We start from the raw sequence: 25,991 nt of genomic DNA on the forward strand, positions 1-25,991 counted from the left end.
TTTCACATCCTGGATGAAATAGGCTGATGCCTCAAAACACACAAACAACCATAATTTACCTCACATGGAGATAATTTATATAGTCCTACAACTAGCAAAAAATAAAAACAAAAACAAAACTGAACTTATGATTTAAAACTCTTAAAAAAATAAACTCTTTAGCCCAGATGGTCGTATTAGTGAATTCTACAAAATAATACCAATTCTACATAATTGTTTCCAAAAACTGGAAGAAGAGGGAACATTTCAGTTGACTTCTGAAACTACTAGACCCTAGTATCAAAACCAAACAAAGAGTACAAAAATTAAGGCAACAGGTCAATATCCTTTATGAGCATTGTGATATTGTAATTTATAATAATAAATACATATTTGTTCTTCAACCCTTTTTCTGGTTTACAGAGCCCCTAAAACCTTTGTTTGATAAGAGAGCAGTCTTGTGGGACTGAGCCCTAACCTGACGTTGCTTCCCAGTAGATAGTGTCATAATTGAGTTGTAGGATACCTAGCTGGTATCCAAGAATTCCTTGGTGATGCTGAAATTGAATGCGGGATTATGGTATAAATGCAAAAATCCTTATCAAAATATTATCAAAGAATTCAGCAATATATAAAAAGACTCATATGTTGTCTTTTGACCAAAGGAGGCTTACTTATTTCAGGGAGGCAAATGTGCCTTAATATTCAAAATCCAATCAGTGTAACACATCATATCAAGAGACTAAAGAAGAAAAATTACATGATTATACCAACTGATGCAGAAAAAGTGTTTAGCAAAAATTCAACATCTGCTTATGATAAAGACCCTCTGCAAACTACTAATAGAAGGAACTTTATGAACTTGATAAAGATCATCTGATTCCAAATGCCAAGTTTTAATTACCCTGCAAAAAAAGTGCCTAGTTGGCAGAAAGGTTGGCCTGTTCACTTAAAAAACCCCAAAGTTGGTGCTCAAGACACATACGTTTGGGAAATGACTGAATAGACTATAAATCATTAGGTGGAAACCATGTATGCTATGGGAAAATCATTGCAAAGAAAATATTCTTCGTTCCTAAAAACTGATAAATAACTCCCATGATTACTTATTCTTTCATTTATTGACCCACAAGCATTTCCAAGCACTCACCATCATGAAGCATGCATAGCACTAGAGACATCGCAATAACCAAGATGGAGATGTCTTTGTCTCCATGAAGTTTACCATCTACAGGGACAAAGGACGCCAAAGAAGTGGTTACAAATGCCATGCTTCTTACGGAAAGGGAAATGTAAGTCACAGTGGAACCACTGCAGGGTCTTTAATCTTGTCTGCCCCATTGGAGAAGGGCTCATTAAGGAAACAGTGGTAGGAATTGTCAAAGCCAAGAGGCATGGGAGGGGCTTCTGAGCAGAGGGAATGGCATGTGCAAAACTCAATAGTGTGGGCACCAAGTGTGGCCCATAGGAGGCGCTGCAAGAAAACCAAGAGAGGGTGACAGTAATGTGTCCTAGGGCTTGTCATCCGCAGTTTGGATTCACCTCAAGGTAGTGGCAAGTAGTAACACCCAACACAGGCAATGATATGAAGAAAAAGGCATGCTCTTCATTGGAAGACATTTACAAAATGTTTCAGAGGGCAGTGAGTACCCACATGGCTCTCTGTCCACAGTCACACTGTGTAGATGTTGTTAACAGACTACTTACTGCACTACAGTTCACAGACCCACCTGAGGGTCTGCTTCACCCCCTAGAGCAGGTTCCCAGGGTGGTAGCGAGTTTTACTCAATTTTGCCCTCCCATTATCTCATAGGTTGTAGCAGGTGGACCAAAATGGCAGTAAAGAGGGGCATCTGGATGGCTTAGTCCATTGAGCATCCGTCAGCCGGCACAGAGCCCGTGTCAGATCCTCTGTCCCCCTCTCTCTGCCCCTCCCCAACTTGCTCTCTCTCTCTCTCTCTCTCTCTCTGAAATAAATAAACATTTGAAAAAAATGACAATAAAGAGAAAAGCGCTTCACCTTCCCTTTGATCTGGATGTGCTCCTTTAGGGGTTTTACTCCATGCCTCTGGACAAGCATGCAGTGACAACCAGATAAGCATGCTGTCGCTGGGGGTCAAGCACTTGAAAACAAAGATCAGATCATGGGCTTCGCCTTTTATCACAGTCCTCACCCACATTCTTAGTTCCAGCGTTTCTATCATTTTCTTTAATCTTTAGTTTTGTTATTTTATTTACCAGCGGAACACCTAGCCAACTGGTTTATATCTGATTACCCTAAAGGTTTATGCTTTCATCACCGATGGTGAGTTCTACCTTCAACTCAATTTCCCTAAGGTTGTAAGAGTTATGCTGTTCCTCCTTAAAATCTTCACTTCCACCAGACACAAAAGAACACACACTGTATGATTCCCCTTACATGAAGTCCCTAGAGTAGTCAAATTCGCTGAGACAGAAAGTAGAATAAAGGCTCCCAGGATCTGGGAGGACAGAGGATACAGGACAGGGAGTTAGTGTTTAATGGGCAGAGTTTCTGTTTAGGAAGACGGGAAAGTTCTGGAGATGGCCAGTGGTGATGGTTGCACAACATGGTGACTTGACCTAATGTCACTGAATTGCACTTGAAAGGGTTAATATAGTAAATTTTATGTGGCATCTATTTTACCACAATAGAAAATACATCTTCACTTTCATTTTTCACTTTCCTACTCATTCTTATAAAGTAATTATGGCACAGAAAAATGAAATATTGGTAATAGCTACATAAACCCTGCTCAGCAAACAAGTGTGAAAAGATGTAGCTGAAACTGATCTCTGCTGATAGGCACTGGCACCATGCACATAACCCAAAACAACTACCATCAGCTGAAGGCAACTCTCAGCGTGGTGAAATAAAGCGTGTCTGGGTATTTTCACTGTGTACGTCTCTGCCACAGCATTTCCACTCGCAAACATTTTCACCGCACAACTAATCGACCAAAAGGACTTCTGCTCTAAAAGATAGAATGACTAATTGACAGTTTGGTTTCATTTCTCCATTGACAGTTCCCATTGTTACATTATATAACTATTGGCTAGACCTCATAATGTTCTATACGGTGATGAGCAGACAGGGTAGTATTAAAATAGCAGGCGATAACTTCTAAATCTACTTGATAGAAGAGATGGTAACCAAACTTACTGGAAGTGTGAAATAAGACAGTCCAAAGCTGTATCGCATACTATACTCTACTAGAAAATATCAGTTACAATGATAACAAAGCTCAGTTACAAATGCATTACAGCAACACTATGTCTTGTACATTTCCCATGAACTCCAGAACGTCTATGAGCAGACATGTGACAATATGTCAAGGATGAACAGCAGTGTAGAAGCCTTTCAGAGTGCAGTACGAAGCTCCGTTACAAATGTGTATCCTAGTCTTTGGAAAACTGACACTTCTCTAAATGAAGGAAGACATTAACAATGAATTTTATTGCATTTTTCATGTTTATTTATGTCCTTTTACATGTCCCTGTTTCACTTTTCATGGCTTGATCTTTTATTACAAATATCCTAATGGCACTTCTACTAATTTTTTCATGTTTTGTTATGTCCATTAAACATGAACGTCCCTGTTATCTTCTGTGATTTTCTCTTTTGCAGCAAAATTGCCTTACACCCAACTAGATATATAGCAAAACGTTTGTGGCAATCATGTTTGTGGTGAAATGACCAAGAACCATAAAATGTGCAAAGCACGGGCTGTCCAAAAATAGCAAGCAAAAAAATCAGGATTTTCTGCGATGCAAAGGGAAAAATAACTAATTTTTACAAAAACACTCATAGCAAAATATAAAAAGGAGATGGCTGACCAAAGTATAACACGCTAACATGCTATCCCAATCTACCATAGCACATATGTCAATTACAGCAATACTCCTATGGGTTTATTGTAAATGATGCTCAGTGAACAAGAGCACAAGAATGGTTGTCTTTATTATCGTTAAAACTGTTAAATTCACCGATCTTGTTCACAGACATATTTTTAAAGGAAAGTGCCTCTTATATGGGACCTCATCATCCACTGAGACCCTAAGACCAGATAGCCTTATTTAAATTGGCAAAACAGAGACATTTGGGGGAAGGTAAGTAACACTTTCATTGTTTTAACAATGGTCGGGATGACATTTGATGTATCCATAGAGTTTACCTTTCACAGATAATGAAGTTGTTGTGTGACATAACTAAATGTCAGAGGCAGGGTGAGAGGGACGTGCCGGCAGCCTGGCATCCCTCCCAACACTGCTTCTCACGCCTGCGCTCCTTACTCAAGGTGTAAAACGGGAATGCCTTTTACTTAGGGATTCCATGACAGCCTCCCCATTTTTATCAATGGTAAGGGGATGTCACCATTTTTACTTATTTCTCTTTTGGTAACACAACCATATTCTGAGGACGGTATTCATTTTGACTATTATTAACTTGATAAATTCCAGCAGATCCTGAGTGCATAAGAATCCCAATCAGTAGACTCACCTCCCTTAAATATAAGCAGGTATAAATACTGGAAGCAAAATTTCATGCAACGTGAAAAAGGCTGGGCCAGAGGTTACAAACTGGCAGCTCATGGGCCATCGTGGCCTATAGACCGATTTGGTTTTGCTCATTGTATTTCTGAATATCGAGCTAATCTCTCATAAATGAGAGTTTCCACATACAAATTCCTCTGTTTAGTTTATCTTGAAAAATCAGCAGACTGGGCCCTCTGTCCCCCAGTCTGTGCAAGGTGGCAATGAGCTGGAACTGGGCAGGGGATTCCTCTAGTCAGAGCGAGTGCTGGCTCTCCAGCTTGCCTGCCAGCCTCCCCCACGCTGGGCATCCCCACCCATCCAGCCCACACAGCATGCATATGCACTACTAGGCCACACTGTGTGCTGTCCGTCTAGACGGCAGGTCCAAAAGCCTATCTTCAGAGGCTACTCAGACTGCAATGGAGGGGCACCTGGATGGTTCAGTCGGTTGAGTGTCCAACTCTTGATTTCATTCAGCTCAGATCATGATCCCAGGGTCCCACGTGCATGATCCCTGCGCGCATGGGGCCTGCTTAAGATTCTCTCTCTCCCTCTGCCCCTCTTCCCCACTTGTGCTCTAATTAAAAAAAAAAAAAAAAGACTGCAATGGAGACTGGGGCGAGAAACCTTACATTGTCTTTCTCTTCAGTCTTCTTTTTAGATTCCTGACTTCAAATCGGAACTGCAGCAATGAGAACACAACTCAGCACTCAGATTCCATGGCTTATGGGACTGGCTTCCCATCTCTTAAGCAAGTGACCAGTGCTCAGCAACTCAGGGGGTGAGGTGCCTCCCTCTTCTCACCAGGCCCCATGGCTGGTTTCTGTCAATAGGGCGAGCTCCCTGAAAGGTCCTAAGTGCCACACTTGGAGTTGGTGACTTCTGCAGGCTGAGAGAACTTCCCTCAGTGTATGCTGAGGCATACATTGCAGGCTGGGACTTTCTCCTCCACTGAATCCTAATCTGACCCCTGAGCCAGGGCTGAGCACAAGAAGTGACTTGTGCTCTTGCCTCATTATCACCTGAATTAAGGCCTTTTCTTTAGTCTCAGACCCATTATTTGCATTCCTGGGCCATCAGCAAGATTAAGATCAATTCTCAGTGTTAGTTAGATTTTTCTTTCTACAAGAAGTTGGGCCCAGAGAGTTAGCCTATAACCAGTGGGTCAGAAAAGTATTTTTGCTGTGTCGAGTATGCAAATATTCATGAGCAGAAATCTCATATTTAGTTTTTACCTGGCTACCTGTGATTGCTCATGACAGACTTAAAAGTTGTGTGTGTGTGTGTGGTGTGTGTAACACATGGAGATACATGTGTGAAGTCATCCCTAAGCCCTGTGGTTTGCCTTGCTTTACGAAAGACACTGCATCCGATGCTGAGAGTTTTATGTCACACAGAAGACACATTTACTGGGGCCCAAGGCAGATGCGGCTGGAGGTGCTGCTCTCGGAAGTCCGACGTGGAAAAAATAAAAGACTATATAGATCTCTGGATTTCAAGGAAAGTCACAAATTGAAACAACAGCAAGCTATCCCTTCAAATGATAGAGAAGTTTTTGGTTCCACACATGAAGGTGTCTGGGAGGAAATATGTGCTGGGCTGAGCGGGAACCAGGTGGCCTGGGAAGATCTTCCTGGCACTGAATCCCTTGGCTCTCCAGGGCCCGGAGACCAAGCGAAAAGGGCCAGAGTCTCTCCAGGCTTGGCAGCCCAAATCAATTTTGGGCAGGCCAATCACAAAGAAAGTTCTCCTGGCTGTAAAAGAGGCTGGGCCACAGTGGCGAGCACACGAAGCACTGTGCAAAGTTAATGACTCTGTTGATACGACTCCTCAGCTTGTGCGTTACAGCGTATCTCCAGTCTTCCAATACCTCTATAAAATCTATTCTAATGAAGTGACAATCGTGTGCCCTGGCTGCTCGAAGGCAGCTTCTGTGACAGAAAAGCTCACTATTTTTCTAGGAATTCTGAAGGAGACGGTCATGCAAGAGACTAGCTTATTAGCATCTATGTAAAGGACATACATCATAATTATTTTGCATAGTTATCTTGCCAAAAGCAAATCAATTTCTTCCTTTCCAAGATAAGAAAGAAACTATGCTCGGAGAGTGAGGAAAGCCAGCGAAGAAAGGAGAAATAAATAAATGAACACTGTGCTTTTCTGTAAATAATACTTCTTGCTTTTTATTTGAGTTATTTGCGGTTTTCAATTTTATGTTAGGTTGCTTACCACTCAATGGCTTTCAGAGGATCAAACCAATTACATAGTTTACCATCTTGGTTACTTCCTACTGCAGAGGCCAATCTTAGATTACTCTGTTAACGGGTCACACTCTCCTTTTTTTCTTTTTTTTTTTCATATTTATTTTGAGAGAGAGAATGCACAAGCAGGGGAGGGGCAAAGAGATAGAGAGAATCCCAAGCTGACAGCATGGAGCCCAACACAGGGCTTGATCCCACGAACCCTGAAATTGTGACATAAGCTGAAATCAACCAGGTGCCCCCACAGTCTCCTTTTTGAAGCTACAGGTAGGCTAGGCCAGGGAAATGAATTCCGAAGATGTTCAGTTCTTGCTATCAGCATGCTCAGATTGGGTCCTATGAATTTTGCAAAACGTTCCATGAGCACAGTGCAACCAAGATGGAGTAGTCATACCACACCATCCACATGGCCCAGAAATTATAACTGATTTGGGTGCGTCCTTACCGCCCACCAAGGCAGCAACTCTGCACCAGGAAATAACAATGACACTGGCCAGTGTCCCAAGAATTTTCACATATTTTACATCTGGGTGTGAAATATGTGCCTCCCTATGCCAAGTAAAGTAATCCACAGATGCCAGGGGAATTTCTAATATCGCCAGGTGGGAAACAAGATCCACGCTGTTAAAATGCTCAGAGCAGCCCTCGGACACGCCAAGAATTCTTATTTAGCAGAGTCCTCGACTCATGTTTCTCATGAAGTACACATAAAGTCGTCACAGAACTTGTCCTGCATCTGTCAGGACTGCAGGTTCAGATTTTACAGCTCTGAAGCGGATTCGACAGCCCCATATTCTAAGTATCTTTAACGTTACCAAGTTCTACCCCCTTGTGGCTCTTGGCCCACCCCTTTTTCTTCTTCTTCTTTCTCCACTGCAGTAACACCCTTCGAGGAAGGGGTTCGGAAAAGGAAGGGGTAGACTGAAAGAGATCTTTCTGAGGGGAAAAAACTCTCCCGGGTATAGGCATTATGTAGGGGGAATGACAGTATCCAGGGAGTAGTTAGGTTTGCCAACTGTATCTGAATAGACTTTCTGCAAATCTGGCTGGGAGGAAGAGGCACAGGGAGGGGGCACCGGGATCCAAGACCCAGGAGTGGTGACAGGGACCCTAGTGTACTCTAACCTAGAGAGAGGCAAGACTTGCCATGCAGGCCAATGGCTGAAAGCAATTTTTTTCCTACTGCCCCAGCTAGATGTTAAAGCCCAAGATTTGTCATTCTTTCAACCCGTGTGTTGGTAAATGATTTATGCCAATTTTTGGTTGTGTTGTTTGCCCACCCATCATTAAGTTATGCACGGTTATCCAGAGAGCCTACCGCACCCACTCAACCACCTTGTGTTGGAGTTTTATGTTCCGTTTGGCTTTTATTCCTCTGAGAGCCTGCCTTCTAAACAAACGTACCACTTGCTTAAAATAAATAGATCAAAGTATAGTAGAGGAACCCACAATTGCCAGTAATTGCTGCCTAATTGCATTTTTCAATTAAGTGGTCGCTAACACTTAACTCCAGTCACTGGTTATATACACGGAGGGGATCTGCGTGCACACCGGTGGCCAAAGCTAAATTAAGAAACTACCCTATTTGGTAAAAGGATGCTATTTTCTCAACTTACCAGAATCAGCACATTTTTGCTCATTTTGCCTCCTCTCCAGCTTCTGATTACCAACTCGGTGATCTCTGCACATCCATGTGTCTTTCGATTTGCTTATCGTTGCAAAGACCAAAGGGATTTCAATTCTTAAGAATTCTATGGTCCAAGCATCATCATAATTATTACACTTTAGGAAAATAATAACGAGTACTACTAACATATTTAGTGGAAAAATAAAAGACCGGAGTCCTGCCAGTTATACACACTTGTTCACAGATTCAGAGACAGCAATAAACTCCCTTGGTTTCAGTGGCCTCAAAACACAAAATTGAGACATCAAGACCAAACGGAAAGAAAAAGAAGAAAAGAAAAAAAAAAATCACTGCAGAGGGAGTAAAGTCATTACATATATAAATCGGCTATCTTATCAACCAAATCCCTTTAGCAAAGCCATTAGCACTCACGAACCACGCTTCGAATGAAAGCACATGAATACATGTCAGCAGTAAAACAAAGCCAAGTGAAGACTCTTGTGAGAATCAAAATAGGCTTATACATGTGAAGCAGCTGAAAACAGAAAACAGTACTGAGGATGTAGACATCATGAGTTTTGACTGTGAACCGCCTAAGCCCTGCAGAGGTAGACAAAAACAAAAGACACAGGCCCCCATCCCTGGAGCCTGTACTTGAGGAGGGAGGGACTGTGAGCACACACAGGCGACTAATAAATAAATAAACATATGTCAGATAGTGACAAAAGTGCTAAAGGAAGGAAGCCGTGCACAACAGGACCCAGAGAGACTGGGGTGGGAGCTGTTTCCCGCAGGCACGCACACATATTTTCTAGTTCTCTTAAAGACATCAGCTCCTTGAGCCCACGGCAGCATCTTTGTATCCTTCCGGACAGGTCACGGAGGATGCACAAAGAATGATGCCATTTTCCTAAGAAGACAGGTAGACATGAATGGTATATTCATGATTACTTTGGGCAGGACTTTGTTTTACAACTCCTTCCTGCCTCGATTCCTAAAGGAACACAGTTTAAAAAAAGAAAAAAGAAAAAAGTACAAAGGGACTTGGGAATGACCTGCTGAAAAACATGTTTGCCCTGCTTGTGTGTGAATGGACATTGCTGGGGACCCTGAGGACACGGAGTAGACCCAGCAGCTCAGAGGGTGTCAGGAGGAAGGCCTAGGGGAGAGCCAGCTCCTACACAGAACGTCTCACCGGACCACAAGCCTTGTGTGCAAGGCCCTCTCTGCTGCCTCCCACCTACTATGCCCCTTACCTACTACGCCTGGCTGTTCGCCCTTCAGTCTTTGACAGAGGAACCTGCCACCAAACAAAGGGGGGTGTGTGGCCTTTCCTCTCTGTTGCGAATTAACTTACAAAAGCAGACAGATGATTTTTTTTTTTTACATTTATGCAACACTGAAAACTGCAAGGTTATGATTTAGAGAGAAGCCCGTGCATAACACCAACAGCAGGAGACAGGGCCATCCAGACAATCTAACAACTTGCTACAGAATAACTGGACGAAACAGACTTTGGTGGCGCGATACCGGTATGCTTTGGAGGAGGAAGCAAGACATCGGTTCTTATCCAAGGGCTAACCACATTTCCAAGGTCTGAAGGTGGCAAGTTTTCTACGTGCACTCTCATCAACCTCACAAGGAAGCTATTCTCATTCTCCTATTTTATGGATGAAATAACTGAGGTTATAGAGGATTATTAACTCACCCAAACTCCACAGCTAGTAAGTGGCAGAGGTCAGATTTTGGACAACAGGGCGGAAGTTACCACTCAAAGTATGTGCAATTACAGTATATGCATTGTATGTAGAGTGACTACATAAATGACCACGTGAACTAGCATATTTGAGAGTGAGGGGCAGACTATTAATATATGTTCTCGGATAATGGACGCAAATCATGGATATCATGGACAAACCAGGAGGCACAGTTACCTTAATTACCACATGATTAAGCTGAGGTGAAACAAAAAGTGTCTCTAACTACTATTTACTTATTATTTTTCTCAGTGCTTATTTATTGAGTACCTGCTCTGTGCCAAGCACTGTTCTAGGCAGCACGTCAAAGAGACAAAATCCCTTCCTGCACAGAGCTTCCATCCTAATGAATGTCGTTCACGTGTGCAAATGTGTCTGCGTGTGCATGCATGTGCATGAGTTCAACACGTGTGCATGCACGTGCAACCACGAAACACATTTACCACCCTGTCTCCTGTAAACCTGTTGAAGCTGAACTTTGGCCTATTAAAATGTATATGGTAGCCCAAGTTATGGGTTGAACCTTTAACCTATGAATCTTAACATGTTAAATATATATATCAAAAGCATTGGAATTCTATATTCTCTAAGTTATGCATGGGAGAAAAAGCTAGACCAAGCTTCAGAAATTCCAGACTCAAGTTCTAGCTCTGACACCACTTATGAGTTATGCCACCTTGCCTTCTGGAGCTCCTTCCGTCCTGCCAGTTTACAGAGTTGCGGTGAGGTCCGACCAATGTCAGCTGTAGAGTCAAATGTGCTTTCAGTTGGTCCACACAAAGATCCTGTGAAATAGGCAGGATGTAATCATCGTGGTCCGATTTTACGGTGAAAATCTGAGACCATCAAGATTAAGGTTAAGAGTGTATGAGATAAGGCACATCTAGGTGCTCTGGAGACTACAGACAGATGCCTAGAACGTAATACTCTTCTCCGGAACAAAACACAGTAGAGCAATGAGGTACGCTGACCATGGATCCCACCTCTACCACTTAAGAGTTGTGATACCCTGGACAGGTTACCTCAGCTCTCTAAACCTGTTTCCTCATCTATTTTTTAAAACTGGGGATAATAATGATGGCTTACCAACCAGAGTTGTTGTGATGATTAAATGAGACAATGGGTATAAAACACTTGGCCCAAATACCTGGCATGGAATAATGCTTCATCCTGGTTGGCTATTATTGTTTTATTAAAGAAACCTGTGATAGAGGGATTATGTAGGCCCACCCATCTCCACCCTCCAATGCCACAATAAAAGACTCTGCTCGGCTGCATTACATTGATCAGGTTTCCCAGCCCATGGATCCCTAGGAAAGAAGCTTAGTAATAGGGAGTAGCAGAATTGCCTGTGGCAGAGTCACAGGAACACGGCAAAAGAATCGTCCCATGGCCTTGTGACTCCACGAGAAACTTTCCATGGATAACAAAATTTTTAAACTGCTTTAGAGCACTTTCACAGGCAGGCTGGGCATGTGTAACCTGTTCCATTTGCCGCTGAAATTTCTAAAGACAATTGTGAATTTGACTTTTCTGTTTTTCACATGTGGGCCTTTGTATGCCAACACCAAGTATTAACATGAAACTCACCTTTAAAAATATGGTTATGTCACAACCACCCAGAGAGCTTTCAAAGGAATTCCCATACCTCCCCTGGAGTTATTGAAGAGGGAAAGGAATGCATACATCTTCAAACAAGGGATGAATTTTACAAATCAAGATTAGAAAGCCCTGGAACAGTGATGAACAATGTGTAGGACTGTTGCAGGAAGTACATCAATTATGATTCATCACATTTAAAAGATGTAATTGCAAGAGAGTAACCTCTAATTGTGCACGCCTCATTTAGAATGACAATACGCCCATGTCTGCACGTCCCTTTAATATAATAAACACATGCTTCTCTTGGCTTAAGTTTCTTTTGCTATAAAAGTAAAATCTTTGTTATAAATGACTTCCTCCCCTACACAGTATCTCTTATTATCCCTTGGAAATGTTAAACAGGTGGGGCAGATACATATCCCTACTTCTACTAATTAAATGTGAGAACCAAGTCTTGGGAGGATCATACAACAAAGTTAATGGCAGAACTCAAAGTGCCACAGGGTCTTCCTGCTTCTGATCTAGGGACGTATTTTCCAAACCTCAAGTCCAACACTTTTTCAATTGCTGAACTATTTCTCTTCTACCCAACTATGAAAATATAGAAGAGAAAAGGAGAATAGTTACATCTTCCCATCCTGCAGATAGAAAAACTAGGAAAAGAACATATTATATTCACCTTACATTGAAGAGAGTCCATTATGATATCCTATGGGCAGAACATACCCATGGGCTTTTAACACTACATAGCACGCATTTCTTTTAAAAGTGCCATATAAAATGTCACTGAGCCATCCAACAATGTGAACACAGATAAAACCATCTCGTACTTCAAACACAGAAGATTAATATCTAGCCACATCCGAAATAAAGGAAAATGTCTCCGAGGCCAGAAACAAGAGAAGTCCAAGAAAGAGACATCAGTAGGATTTCAAGCCACAGTGAACCTGGGGGATTGGATTCCACACAAGTTACCTGCACTACGTGCTGGGACCTAGCATTTGAACACCTATATGAAGCCAAGAAATCCGAAGTCAGACCAGTCAGGGAAGGATTCATGCATAAATTCCTGAGTCTCAGAGAGCTACTTTGTGCCAAATAAACACGTACTAAAAGATGTCTATAGCCAAGGAAAAATTGAAGGAAATACATCAACTCTTTATAGGCTTGGGCAGAGGGAAAATTCACCTGTGAAGTATAAAATTCCAGATTGACCCCACACACAGGTTTAAAGTCCACTTGAATAATATAGGAAAACCAAGCTAGCACTAAAAACCAATCACTGAAATTCTGGGTCCCAGCATGAAAACTCAAAACCATTTTTGTTAGAACCATTCATAACTTAAGGGAAACAAACCACTTCCAAGTAAACATCCCCTGCTGAAGCTAAGCTCACAATAAAAAATATAATCTATATGAGGAAATAAATATCCAAAAGGGAAAATCGGTAAATGTGATAAACATAATTAACAACTAAAAATAAGAGAAAAATCTACCTTTTTAAGTTTTTTTAATGTTTATTTTATTTTTGAGAGAGAGAGAGAGAGAGAGACAGAGACAGAGACAGAGCATGATCAGGAGAGGGACAGAGAAAGAGAGAGAGAGACACAGAATCCAAAGCAGGCTCTAGGCTCTGAGCTGTCAGCACAGAGCCTGACACAGGGCTCGAACCCACAAACCGTGAGATCACGACCAAAGTTGAAGCTGGACGCTTAACCAACTGAGCCACCCAAGTGCCCTAACAGGAAAATCTAAAAAAAAAAGGAAAAACAAAAACCACAACAACAACTATAAAATGAATACAGTTTAAATAAAATACTCCAAAGGAGGAGTATAAGTTAATTAAATAGTAGAATAGTATGAACAAAATGCAAGTAGACTGGAAAAAGAACCAAGGCAGCATAAATGAAAATATAATTAAAATGAAAAATCCAATGAGTAAGTTAGGCCTGTGCCTAACTGTGAAATCTGTGAAAGTATAATGTGGTACTGGAAAAAAAGATCTGATAAAATCACCAAGAAATAGAAAAGAGATGAAAAACATCAAACGGCATTAAGAAACATGGAAGCACAAGTCCAAGCAACAAAAATAAAATAAGTCGATACCTAGACATACTGAAGAAGCGGCAGAATATCAGAAATAACCAAATGAAAAATCTTAAATACACACAGACAGCAAAGTCTGATTAATCCAAAGGGCAATGAGAGTAACAACATAAATCTCCTTAGCAACAAAACCAGACAGAAAGTAATGAAACAATATTTTCCAACTGATAAGTGATAATAATTCCAACTCCTATGTTGTTATATAATCATTCAAGAGAATAATCAAGATAAAGACATTGTTAAAGATCAAGAGAATTTATCATTCAAAGGTCCTCCCTGAATGAAGTATGTATCAAAGAAAACACTTCAGTAAAAAGAAAACAATGTGGAAGGGAGAGAGAAGAAGTAACAATAAAAAAATTGGTAAGCATGTTTGCAAATCTATGTAAATACTGCTTATAAAAATAAAAAACTAATTTGGAAGAAATTAAATACAAACCAGGTCTAAAAATTAAAGTCTAATTTGGAAGAAGTTAAATATAAACCAGGTCTGAATTCTAAACCAAAAATTACAATTCTGAAACAGGCAAATAGCAGTTAAAAATTTTAAAGTTTAAATATTATTAAGGAACAGTATAAAACAATAACATAATAGTAAATACTGTTTGCCATGTTCCAAAAATTGTTTTAAGATTTTACATATATTAACTAATTTATTTTTTATAGCAGCTTATGACACTGGTACTTTCATTATACCCATTTAACCAATAAGGCAACTGACCCCAGAGAGTTTTAAGTTATGTACCCAATATCTCACAACCACAAAATATGTAGGAAAATGTAACTGGGATGTGAGCCAAAGCAGTCTGCCCTGGCTCCTGTTAAATCAGATAATCAAATTAAAATTGAAAAGTAAGCACAAAAGGAATATAAACAGAATATATAATAATATGTTAAAAATAAATGAAAAAAATTGACTAGGCCAAAATATGACACTAAAATTAAATAGACCAAATAAAAGCACAATAAACAAAGAACAAAATAAGCTCACATATATCTTAACTTACAATAAATGTAACTGCAATTTTTTAAATTACAAATATTTTTAAAATTTAAATTAAATATAAAAAAATCCAGTTATATGTAGGGGTTTTTTTTGAGCTTTAAGTACAGACTTTATTTAAAAAAACTTTTTTTAACATAATTTATTGTCAAGTTGGCTAACATACAGTGTATGCACTCTTGTACTGTTGGTGGTAATGCAAACTGGTGCAGTCACTCTGGAAAACAGTGTGGAGGTTCCTCAAAAAATTAAAAATAGAACTACCCTATGACCCAGCAATAGGACTACTAAGAATTTATCCAAAGAATACGGGAGTGCTGATTCATAGGGGCACATGTACCCCAATGTGTATGTAGTTTAACAAAATGTATCTGAAGAACAATTATCTAGTTGATTTGATTGCAATGTTAAGGGAAAAGATATGTCTGGAAAATGTAGATGTGAAAACAGATACAGAAAAAATACATGTGCAAAATCTAGTTTTATTTTGAATAGCAATAGTAATAAGAGAAAAAACAGACTATGAGCCACAAGAATATTATTGAAAATAAAGAAGCTCATAATTTAATCATTAAAGAATTCACTCAGAAGATATAATATTAAACTTGTATGAACCTAATAACTTGGCATCAAAATATATAAAGCAAAAACTGACAAAATTACAAATAGTAATTGGCATCACAATCTTAGAGACTGATTTTAATGTACCCCATAACCTAATAGATAAAATAACCAAAACTCAGCAATTCTATTAAATATCTGAACACCATAATTAAAATGTAATCTAATCCTCTGTGTGGAGGCATGTTATCTTCATATGTGCACATGTGCCTGTATAGAATCCTACATCCAATAAATAGAGACTATATAATCTTTTTTTTCTTTCTTTTTATATTAGAGAGACAGAGAGAGTGGAGGAATGGGGGGGGAGAGAGAGAGAGAGAGAGAGAGAACGAGCGCTAATTTTAAGCAGGCTCCACGCTTAGCATGGAGGCCAACACAGGTCTCAATCTATGAACCTGGGATCATCACCTGAGCTGAAATCAAGAGTCGGACACTCAACTGACTCAGCCACTTAGGCACCCCTATAATCTTTTTCAAGCAAGCATGGAAAATGCAGTTTAAAAAGGACCACATGTTAAACCACAGAGGACATCTCAATCAATATCAAAAATCAATTATCAGGCATATCTAACCAAAATTAAATAAAATATGAATAAATAAAAAATAACCACATATCTCAATATGCTTACTGACTAAAAACTATAATTCTAAATAATTATTGGGCTAGAATAAAAAAATCATAAGGGAATTTAAAAATACTAAACAATACTAAACAATAGTGAAACAATAGTGAAAACTCTACATATCAAAACTATACAATGCAACGAAAGTAGGACAGAACAATATACTTTTAGCCTTAAATACATATATTGCTGGGGTACCTGGCTGGCTCAGTCGGTTAAGTGTCAGACTTCAGCTCAGATCATGATCTCGTGGTTTGTGAATTCAAGCCCCATGTCAGGCTCTGGACTGAGGGCTCAGAGCCTAGAGCCTGCTTCACATTCTCTATCTTCCTCTCTCTCTGCCTTTCCCCTGCTCATGCTGTCTCAAAAATAAATAAACGTTAAAAAAAATACATACATTGCCATTCTTCTAAGATATACCCATTTGGATCATGAGAAACCATCTTTAAGAAGAGTTTCTTTTACTATTCCTATTTCAGCACATGAGGCATTTCTTTGACTTCATAAAGACTGTATTGGATTTTATAGATTTTAAATCGGTGGCTGGGTGCCCTTGATGAGATACTTCAGTCATCTTTCCAGCTTTATCACTGATATGTTAAGTTCTCATTTCAGAATACAGGTGGTTTGTCAATTAATAGCAGTAATGATTTCATGCAGTTGCTTAGGAAAGTGCAATTCCATTTGCATCACCTCCCTGAATTCTTTAGTCTTTGCCATGCTCTTTATTGTTATTATAATTTGCAATACAGATAAATTTACATAAACATAGTTATCATGACTATGCTTTGTAACACAGTCTTGAGTGTTAGTTTATCACAGCTTTGAATTTAATGAAAACAAGTAAATAGCCACATTTTGGAGGAACTGATGAAGAGAAATGGCTTCTTAGGAGTTGTAATAACTAAAATAAACTACTGAAATAGTTTTGTGTATTTTACTAAGACTGATGTCATTTTAGCATAAGGGTATGCCTATTTTAGAACATAGGAGCTCATAAAAACATTTGTCATTAAAATTTTTGAAAGTAATATTATGTTTTCAACTCTAAGTGTTTTTTTCAGGGATTAATTATCATTGTTAGGTGGGAATACACATATTAGAAAACAAGTAAATTCAATAATTAATGAGCTAAACTTTCAATTCAGGAATGAAAAAAATATGTATATGCCAATAAAGTAGGAGTAACTAAGTAATACAGAGAAGAAATTGGTAAACTAGAAACCAAACAAAATCTAATTCTTTGAAAAAGTATAAAATAGATAAATTTCGGAGACTGTTGATCAAGGTAAAGAAAGAAAAATTACCTGTTACTCTTTTAAAAGACATGAAAATATTTCTGCGTTATAGTGCAGTGATAAGATTCCAGGTGGCACCTGAATGATCCTTAGAAACAATACAAGCTGCTGCAGTCATCCTTCACACAGAACACAGGAAATGTATGGTTAACCCAAAGTGGAGAGAGATGGAAGCTTTCAGACAAAAAGAAATCAAAATTCTTCTTTTAGCTTTATTAGGAACAAGTGCACGCCATCAGGAAGACTGAGCTCCACAAGTGTGTTCGAAGTAAGATGTGGTTCAGAAACAAGGAAAGATCATGAGCTTCATCCACTGACCAACCAGCTGGTGTATACACTTCAGGAAAAACAAATACAACAAAGAGAAACAGATCAAGGGCAATGATAGGTTTTTCTAAGAGATCAAGATCTCAGGTAATACAGACAGATAACAACTGCAGAAACTATCTGGTTTCATATTTCAAATCAGGACAGAATTGATCCCAGAGGAGAAACCTTCAGGGACCAAACTGCTTTGACTTTTCCTTAAAATAATACTACAAGTTATTTAATGTCAAGACAACGGGGTGGAGGGAAGTGGAAAATTCTGCATCCTAACCCCAAGTTTAAGGGCAAAGGAGATGAAAAGGGCAGGATTCATGCTGACACCTGAAGAGGCAAACAGGCCAGCTCAACAAGACTACTAGGTAGGTGAGGGGACAAGAGAACGGAGTTGTGTTGCTTTAAACAGCAGGGACCCAGTACTCTGTCCTTGAACTCTGAAGAATGGTAGAACACATGCCCAAGTTCACCTGGTTTAGGACAAATCCAATGATCCACTTCATGGGCAAGGAAATCAGAGGAGACAATCTTAGAACACTCTTGGAAGTTCTTCCTCTTCTTAATTCTTTGGCTACCTATTACTCTAAGCTGTAGAACTCCATTGCTGTGTATAGGATTTACCAAGCAAGGTGTGCATTTCATAACTGTTAAAAAAATCAACAATTATTCCAAATATAGATCTTAAAAATTAAAGAATAATACAAGTTCACATGTGCTAACTTGGAACTAAGTGAAAAACAAATTCTAAAACTGCAAAATTTAACACCTGTTCAAAAGTATAATAAGTTTCCTACATTCTTTGATTTATTTAACCTACTTTGCATACACATTCACATCATCATCATGATGAGAGGATTTTGTTTTTAACCAAATAATTCAGAAATTGAGTTTCCCTAATAATCAGGTAAAAGAGTGAAAAGTTGAATCATTCAACACTCTCCCGCAAATGCACCTGCTCACTTCTGACTGCAATATTTCTAAGGTTATATTGTACTGCAATCTAGCAAACAATTCTGAATTCACCATCAGGCATGATTTAAACCTCCTACAAATGTTATTAGGAGCCTCCATTTGGGGCAACCTGTTACCTTTGTTTAGATTAATCACCAGCAATGTTTCTCCATGTTCTCTGGGTAGGTAAGTTCAGGTACACCAGGTACATGGCATAAAAGTGCTCCAAATAGAAACCATGGCATTTTGCATGAGTTAACACATCTGTAATCTCTCAAGTCTCCCTGCACAGCTCAATTCATCATCGTGCCCAAAATATGAGCAAATTAAGTCATATAAGTCTCCCCAAATAATAGTTTTTCCAGGGCAAAAGTTAAGATAGCATTTGAATGACTAGATACTGTTTAATGGGCTGTAAAGGCATCCCACAATACAAGACAGTTTTCCTCAAATCCAACAAAAAGTGCAGGGCCGGTGGGGGAGGGGCGTGGGGGTGGATATCTGGGCATTTCCAGGCTTCTCTAAGGGCAGAGTTGCAATAGGAAGGCAGGGCTGGACTACATATATACACGAAGAACCTAGGAAAGACCCCCAAAAACTGGCTTTGGGAGACTGAAACTATACTCTCTCTTCTGGGAACTATATATACCCTTTACCTCACAAACGGCAGTCTCCACTGAGGTCTCTCTCTGGTCAGACCCTTCTGGTTGGGAGACATGAACATCTGTCTGCGTTCCCATTTCTGTGCCACCCCAGATGCAGGGAAGAAAGGGGACTTAGTAGCCAGTAAAGATTACAATTGGGGGAGGGGCAGAAAGGTCAGAACAACAAGTGCCAGGGAATATAAATACATCTGGGTATAAAACAAAAATACTGCCAATGGGCAGATGAATACACCTATGAACTCACAGAAGCATTTCAATAAAATACCACACAATTAGTGGGATAAAGTCAAACGAGATGAATAGATGATGACAGAAAACAACAAGTATGAAAGAGCAACCCACACACGAATAGGAACACTTAGGAAAGGCTGAGCCTAAAGGAGCAGAGAAAGGCAGGAGGTTACCCAGCGCAGTGGAAAAGGAAACACAGTGCCAGAGCACTACCCAAGGCTTCAGTTCACTCCTCTTCCACGCCTACTAGTGACAACATTCAGCGCTTACCACACGTCCAGCATTTTCTAAGAATGTTATACATAGGTAGTGTCATTTAATCCCCATAACAAAACAAGCCTCCAGGATAGACACAAAGATGAGACATCAGACAGACCTGGATGGAATTCTGGCTCCCCACCCACCAGCAAGGTAACCTCCCCACTGCTGTTTCTTCGTATAGGAAATGGGGTAATCAGACCTACCCACGATGGTTGTGAAAATTAGAGGTAATGAACTTAAGTGCCTACCAGCAGCTATTATTAGTGTAATTAATCAGATTAAAATAATCAGGAGTGAAGAACAAAACAAAGACTTGTAATTGAATAGAAATAGCAACCGAGCAGCAGTAATGGAAACAGGGCACAAAAGCACCTCTCCAGCGATGGAGGCTGGGACAGAGTGAACAGAGCCTGCATTTGGCTCCCCACTTTGTATATCTGTGGGCAACTCCTGTAAGCTCTCCAGAGTTTCAGTTTCCACCTCTATCAAGGGCGGGGGAGGGTATTAATATCTGCCCTTCCTGCGTGGCAGGGTTGTTGTAAGGACCATGTGAGGGGACAGCACCTGAGTGTATTGTTACAGACAAGGAGTTTACCTGCAAATGTGTATACCCTACCTGATAGATGGGGAAATCCATTTCCCCTGCTTCCACTTCTCAGGTGGAATTAAAACACTGAACTGGTACAACAATGTCAAAGCCAGGCAACTGCAGCCTGAAAAGTCACTAAACAGCATGTGCCTCCTTTGGCCACCATTAATAGAATCTAATTAATTTTATCTGACATCAGGCTTACCTCCCACAACTTCCACCCTCCTGCAAACCATCTCTTCTACCTGCTTTGTGCTTTCCTCCCAATTTGTGCCTTTGTTCATTCCTCTCTGGAATGTTGTTCCCTTTCATCTCCGACTGACCCTACCCTGGTCATCCTTGAAAGCCCAATTTAAATGCTTCCTTCACATCCTGACTTCACATCGTGACTTCACATCGTGACTTCACAAGTGACTTCTGCCTCCCGACACTGCCATATTATCTTTTCTGAATTTGTCACACAACTTAGCACTTTCTTGTATGAGGGTCACGGGTGTGTATGGCATCTCTCCCACCAATCAAGAAGCCCAAGGCCGACAGGCAAGGCGTCTGCTCATCCTTTAGGGCGACCTGCCTCACGGTGCAGCACAGGCTCTTTCCGAGGACAAATGCAGAAGACGTATGCAATAATGCATACGTGTCTTTTGACCTAATAACTTTTTGAATCATGACGACAGTAGTTGACATATTTTAAAATAAAAAAGTATTTAAAATATAAAGCAAAAATAGCATAAAGCACCATGAGCACAACAAAAGTTTACGTGTCGGGGGCGTGGGGAATGCAGATGAGAAAAGACATTCAGCGCTTCTGCTTTCCAAATGAGAGTTAAGGAGACGGTTTAAAAAGTGGGTTAATTATTTTTAAATATGCATCTTGCTTCACTGGCCTCAGTCACCTAAGAAAACGCTTCCTGGATAGTGACAGCCTCAGCCCAAAGGAGGGGAGGAGACAGGGTGTTCCTGTCGCAGCTGCAGGCACTCAGTCGTCCCAGGTCCTCTTCCATGCACCTCATTAGTCAGGTGCATGGCAGGGTCTGGGTCACTGCCAAGGCGCCTCTCTCTCAGAGCATCCAGGGCTTTAACCGTTTTAGTCTCTGTGCTAGCCCGCGCCTCTCTCCCAGTGGGGGAGACCAATAAACCTCAGCTAACTCGCCTCCTCCCTCAGTAAACAGGTCTCTACTTTGGCAGGAGGCTGTACCACTTGGTGTCCCAGGCAAAAGTAAGCAGCAAATCGCTGAGTTTGTATGGACTAATAGTTTCGGGCTATTTCAAGGCCAATGTCCACTTAAGAACCAAAGCATGAAAGTGTTCCTCCCGGGGTCCCTGTGGAACAGAAGCTGCTTTGTCGCCCCTGCCCTGATCCGCAGGGAGGTGGCCACCACCCAGAGGCCAACTCGCCTACTCAGACGCCCACCCACCTGGGCGTCCCCTTCCGATCGCCTCCACCCCAGCTCGCGGGTCCAGCTCGCTCACCTATCTTGGCCAGGGAGGCCAGCAGGATCCACAGGGTGATCTCGAAGGGGATCTGCACGTGGGGGTAATCCAGGGTGAACACTGGCAAACGACTCTCCTCGAACGGCGTCGTTCCGGGAGCCACCACGCTCGCGGGGCTCGGCGGGCTGGAGCTGGAGCCCATAGCCCTTGACGCGTCCAGCAGGGTCTCAGCCACGGTGCCCGCCGGCCCCGCCACCTGCAGGAGCAGCAGCAGCAGCAGCAGCGGCGGCGGCGGTGGCGGCGCCCGCAGGCTCCTCCCGGCGCCCGCGGGCTCCATGGGGTCGGCTCCCCGAGCTGCCGGCGAGCCCCGCGCTCGGCCCTCCGCGAGCTCAGCGCATCGCTCCGAGGCAGCGCCGCGCGCTCGGCCGCGCACAGTGCGGATCCGTGAGCCGCCGCCCGCCGCGGGGCCGGGGTCTCTGCAGCCGCCGGTTCGGTCCCCGCTGCGAGCGGGCACACCGCCTGGCCGAGCGCGCACCCTCAGCCGCCCTCCGCCGCCGGCCGCCGGCCCATGCCCGGTGCGCCGCTCGCCGGCCGCAGCTGCAGGCCCTGCCCCGGGCGGCCCGCGGGCGGGGGCGGGGGCAGGGGCGGGGCGGGCACGGCGCCCGGGCCGCGGGGCGGGAGGACGCGAGCACCGGGCCGACGCGCCGCGCACCTGCCCCAGCCCGCGGGCGACGCGGGGCCGCGCTCCTCTCTAGCCCGCACCGCGCGCCCGGACCCCCCACCCCCGGAACCAGCCGGCTCCGGGCGGAATCGCGCAAGGTGGCCGGAGCTGTCCCCGCCCCGGAGGCAGCGTCGGGCGTCCCTCCAGCGAAGGGGCCGGCGCGACCCACGCGTCGCGCCCTTTCCCCCGCAGGCTCCTACGAGGGGACGCCGGGTGTGCCGGGCTCGCGCCCAGGCGCCGCAGGCTCGGGGTCCGGAGGGGAGGCCGGCCCCGCGTGGTGGGGGCGCTCCCGGCCCGGCTCCGGAGCTGCGGAGGCCGGGACACACTGGGGAGCTCTGTGGCTGTTTCAGAAAGTTGAGAAAAGCCTCATTTTGTTCCCCTTCCGAGGGTTATCACATCGCGTACTGTACAGGGCATTCTGCGCGCTGAAACTGTCCGTGCCAGACTCTCTTCCCACGCTCCCACTTTTCTCGTCCACCCCGTACTGGTTTCGCTCCCTCCACCACTGTCGCTTCCCCTGTTTTCTCCCTGCCCCCGGTCACGAAAAAGAAAAACAGCTGTCTCTGTTTTCAGGCTTAGAGGTGCACATGTCCGAGAGCAACACAAATATAATTATTTCGTGAAAAGCCAGTGATTTGCCTAGCTCAGATTGACTCGCTCCGCTAATTACAGGACGGGTTGCGGTTAGAAGAGGGGAGGAAAGGGAGCGCGATTCTCCTTGGATCTCCAGGAGCTTCCAGCGCCGACCGCCCCCTGCCTTCGGAGCGCAGCCTGCTCACAGGGCAGTTTTCCGCTTCCCTGGGTGAAGTCTTACTGCCCCAGTATCTTCATCACCAGAAACTGAAAGGATCCATCGTCGAAAGCGGACCGGTCGTCATTCAAATAAGTGAAACCGTTTTCCCTTCGATATTTAGGAAATAAAATCCTTCTTTTTTTCAAATGTTTTCAATGTCAAAATATGATTCCTGCTACTAAGCACTCGGCATTTCAGAGTTTAAAGCAGATCCCCCCCCCCCCAAGTTCTAACATAGGGAATCTATGAGAGGTCAACAGAGGATACACGGGAGAAAGAAAGGAAAAAAAAAAAAAAAAAAAAAAGGTCTCCACCTGAATAGAGCATATAAGTCATCTTCAGACTTTGAAAGTTATGCAGGACAAGTCCAGGATAAGAGAAGGATTCTAGGAGTACTTCAGTTAATATAAAGCATTAGTGTTTCAAAAACTGTAACAAGAATTGAATGTAGGGATGTCCTATCTTCTTAAAGAGAATCAACGAGCCATTCAAAAATCTGCCTGCCTTCTAAATTTTCATTGAAAAGTATGTGCTTCATATGCCTGGGAAAAAAGAAGCAGCAAATAATACGTTTGTAAAACTATGTAGCTCTATGTGGGGAGCTGCATGCAAAGCACTTTACCTGTATTTTTTGTCAATTATCACAAAACCTCGAAGAGGTAGACATTCTTCTATCCATTTTACATTCTTGTACCCCTTTTGTAAGCAAAGAATTGTCGATGAAGAAATACTTAAAAGCAAACAAGCAAGCAAGCTGATGTACCCAAGTTTACCAATCAAATAATGGTTTAGGAGGAATTTAAGTCAGCCTGTCCGTGCCAGCACTCCCTCCACCTGAGGACTAGTTGGCCATGAATGGCAGATTATTTTCTCCAGTGGTTTTAAATAGAACAGTGGAGGCTAATTTAAAGATTGTCCAAAAAAGCCACAGCAGAATAAAGTTTTCTTTGCAGTAAGCAAATCGGGCCAGTTCTACAAGTTGAGTGAAATAACAGCAGGGCAAGGGCACATTCAGACAATAATTTCTAGAAGTTTGAATCACAGAATGCTTTGAAGAATGATTGTGCATCATAAACAAGAAAACGAATGACAAATCTATGTTTCTGGGATCTGACTGCCTATAACAACTGTAGAAATTACAGACTCTAGTATCACTTGTATAAATCTGTGTTATTGTAGTTAAAGATTATCAGCTTTTTCTTACATTTAGAAAAGTACTCTTTTCTATAAATGGGAGATGAAGGGCTTAGTTTTATAAACAATCTTTTCATCCTTCCCCTAAAGCAAATAACAAAGTATCAAACTATACTCCCATGCTGAGGAGGGCCTGGCTGAGCCATTTTTCAAAGGGGCCTACGAGTCAGAACTCAACCCCTGAAAGTGGTAACACCACCTATTACTGTACACATGAAATGACTGAAGGTAAAATCATATCTCTATCAAATTAAAATCCTTCAGTGACTTTTCAGTGCCATTTGGAAAGATTAAAATCCTACAGTGGCTTACCTGATTTGACCTCTGCCTTTCCTACTACTTTACTCTATCCCATCACCACCAATGCACTGTGAACTCTGACCAAAGTTCCAGGCTTCCTCTCACCTCAGGACCTTTGCACATTCTGTTCTTCCTCTTTTTTGCCCTTTACATTGTTAATTCTTCCTAGGGTCTCTGCTTGAAGGTAGCTGGTTCAAGGATGTCTTACCTGACACCTACCTTTCTGGAGTAATTAGAATCCCATTTTATGCCTTTGATGTCTTTCTATAGCTTTCTGTCTTAGCACTTAATCATTTTACTTTTCTCACACTAGACCAAAAGCTCTGTGAAGGTAAGGGTGATCGCTTTGATTAACTTGCTTATCCTTAGCTCCTAGCACAGTGCCTAGAATAAATACCACTTAGTATGTATCCGATGAAGGCCAGCTCTCCTGCTTTAGGGGTATAGGCTGCAGTCCTTTCCCTGACTGTATCAGTCACAGGAAGGATATGATGGGTTCCACATGAAATGTTTCCCTTCAATGATCCCTGGTTCATATTTTGGGATCTCACATCTCCATTTTTTCTTTCTACCCAAATGATGTGAAAATCTGATCACACGACAGGATATGTAAATATTTTCATACTTTGGGGTGCCTGGGTGGCTCAGTGGGTTAAATGTTTGACTATTGATTTCAGCTCAGGTAGGTCATGACCTCATGGTTTGCGCGTTCCAGCCCCAAATGGGGCTCTGCACTGAGAGTGCAGAGCCTGTTTGGGATTCTCTCTCTGCCCCTCCCCTGTTCTCTCTCTCTCTCTCTCTCTCTCTCAAAATAAATAAATAAACATTTAAACAATATTTTCATGCAGGGTAACTACCTGATTTGAGACTGACCTTCACATAGGAGCATATGAATCCTCCCCGAGAAACCGGTGAGGCTTTTTTTCTGCCCTTTGATCCGACGCGGTCGATTGGAATATTATAATCCTGTAACAGAAATAACTCCTGAACCATCCAGTCATCAAACTGGACAGTACCTCTGGCATCACTAACACTCACAAAGGACTTTGGAATTTAGCTCAAGAGAAAGTGCACCTTAAAAAATAGAAATGTGAGTC

At 42.1% G+C, this 25,991-nt stretch overlaps 1 protein-coding gene across 1 annotated transcript in view; it reads right to left on the bottom strand.

Moving 5' to 3' along the window:
* SLC9A2 (solute carrier family 9 member A2) overlaps positions 1 to 22,223 on the bottom strand; it is a 98,968-nt gene extending 76,745 nt beyond the window's left edge. The window contains exon 1 of the mRNA XM_042931877.1: positions 21,926 to 22,223. Within this exon, the coding sequence (XP_042787811.1) occupies positions 21,926 to 22,223 (298 nt within the window). The remainder of the gene's footprint in view (positions 1 to 21,925) is intronic.
* Positions 22,224 to 25,991: the final 3,768 nt, after the last annotated feature.

The sequence above is a fragment of the Panthera leo genome, chromosome A3 (genome assembly GCF_018350215.1).
Source record: "Panthera leo isolate Ple1 chromosome A3, P.leo_Ple1_pat1.1, whole genome shotgun sequence".
NCBI classification, from domain to species: Eukaryota; Metazoa; Chordata; class Mammalia; order Carnivora; family Felidae; genus Panthera; species Panthera leo.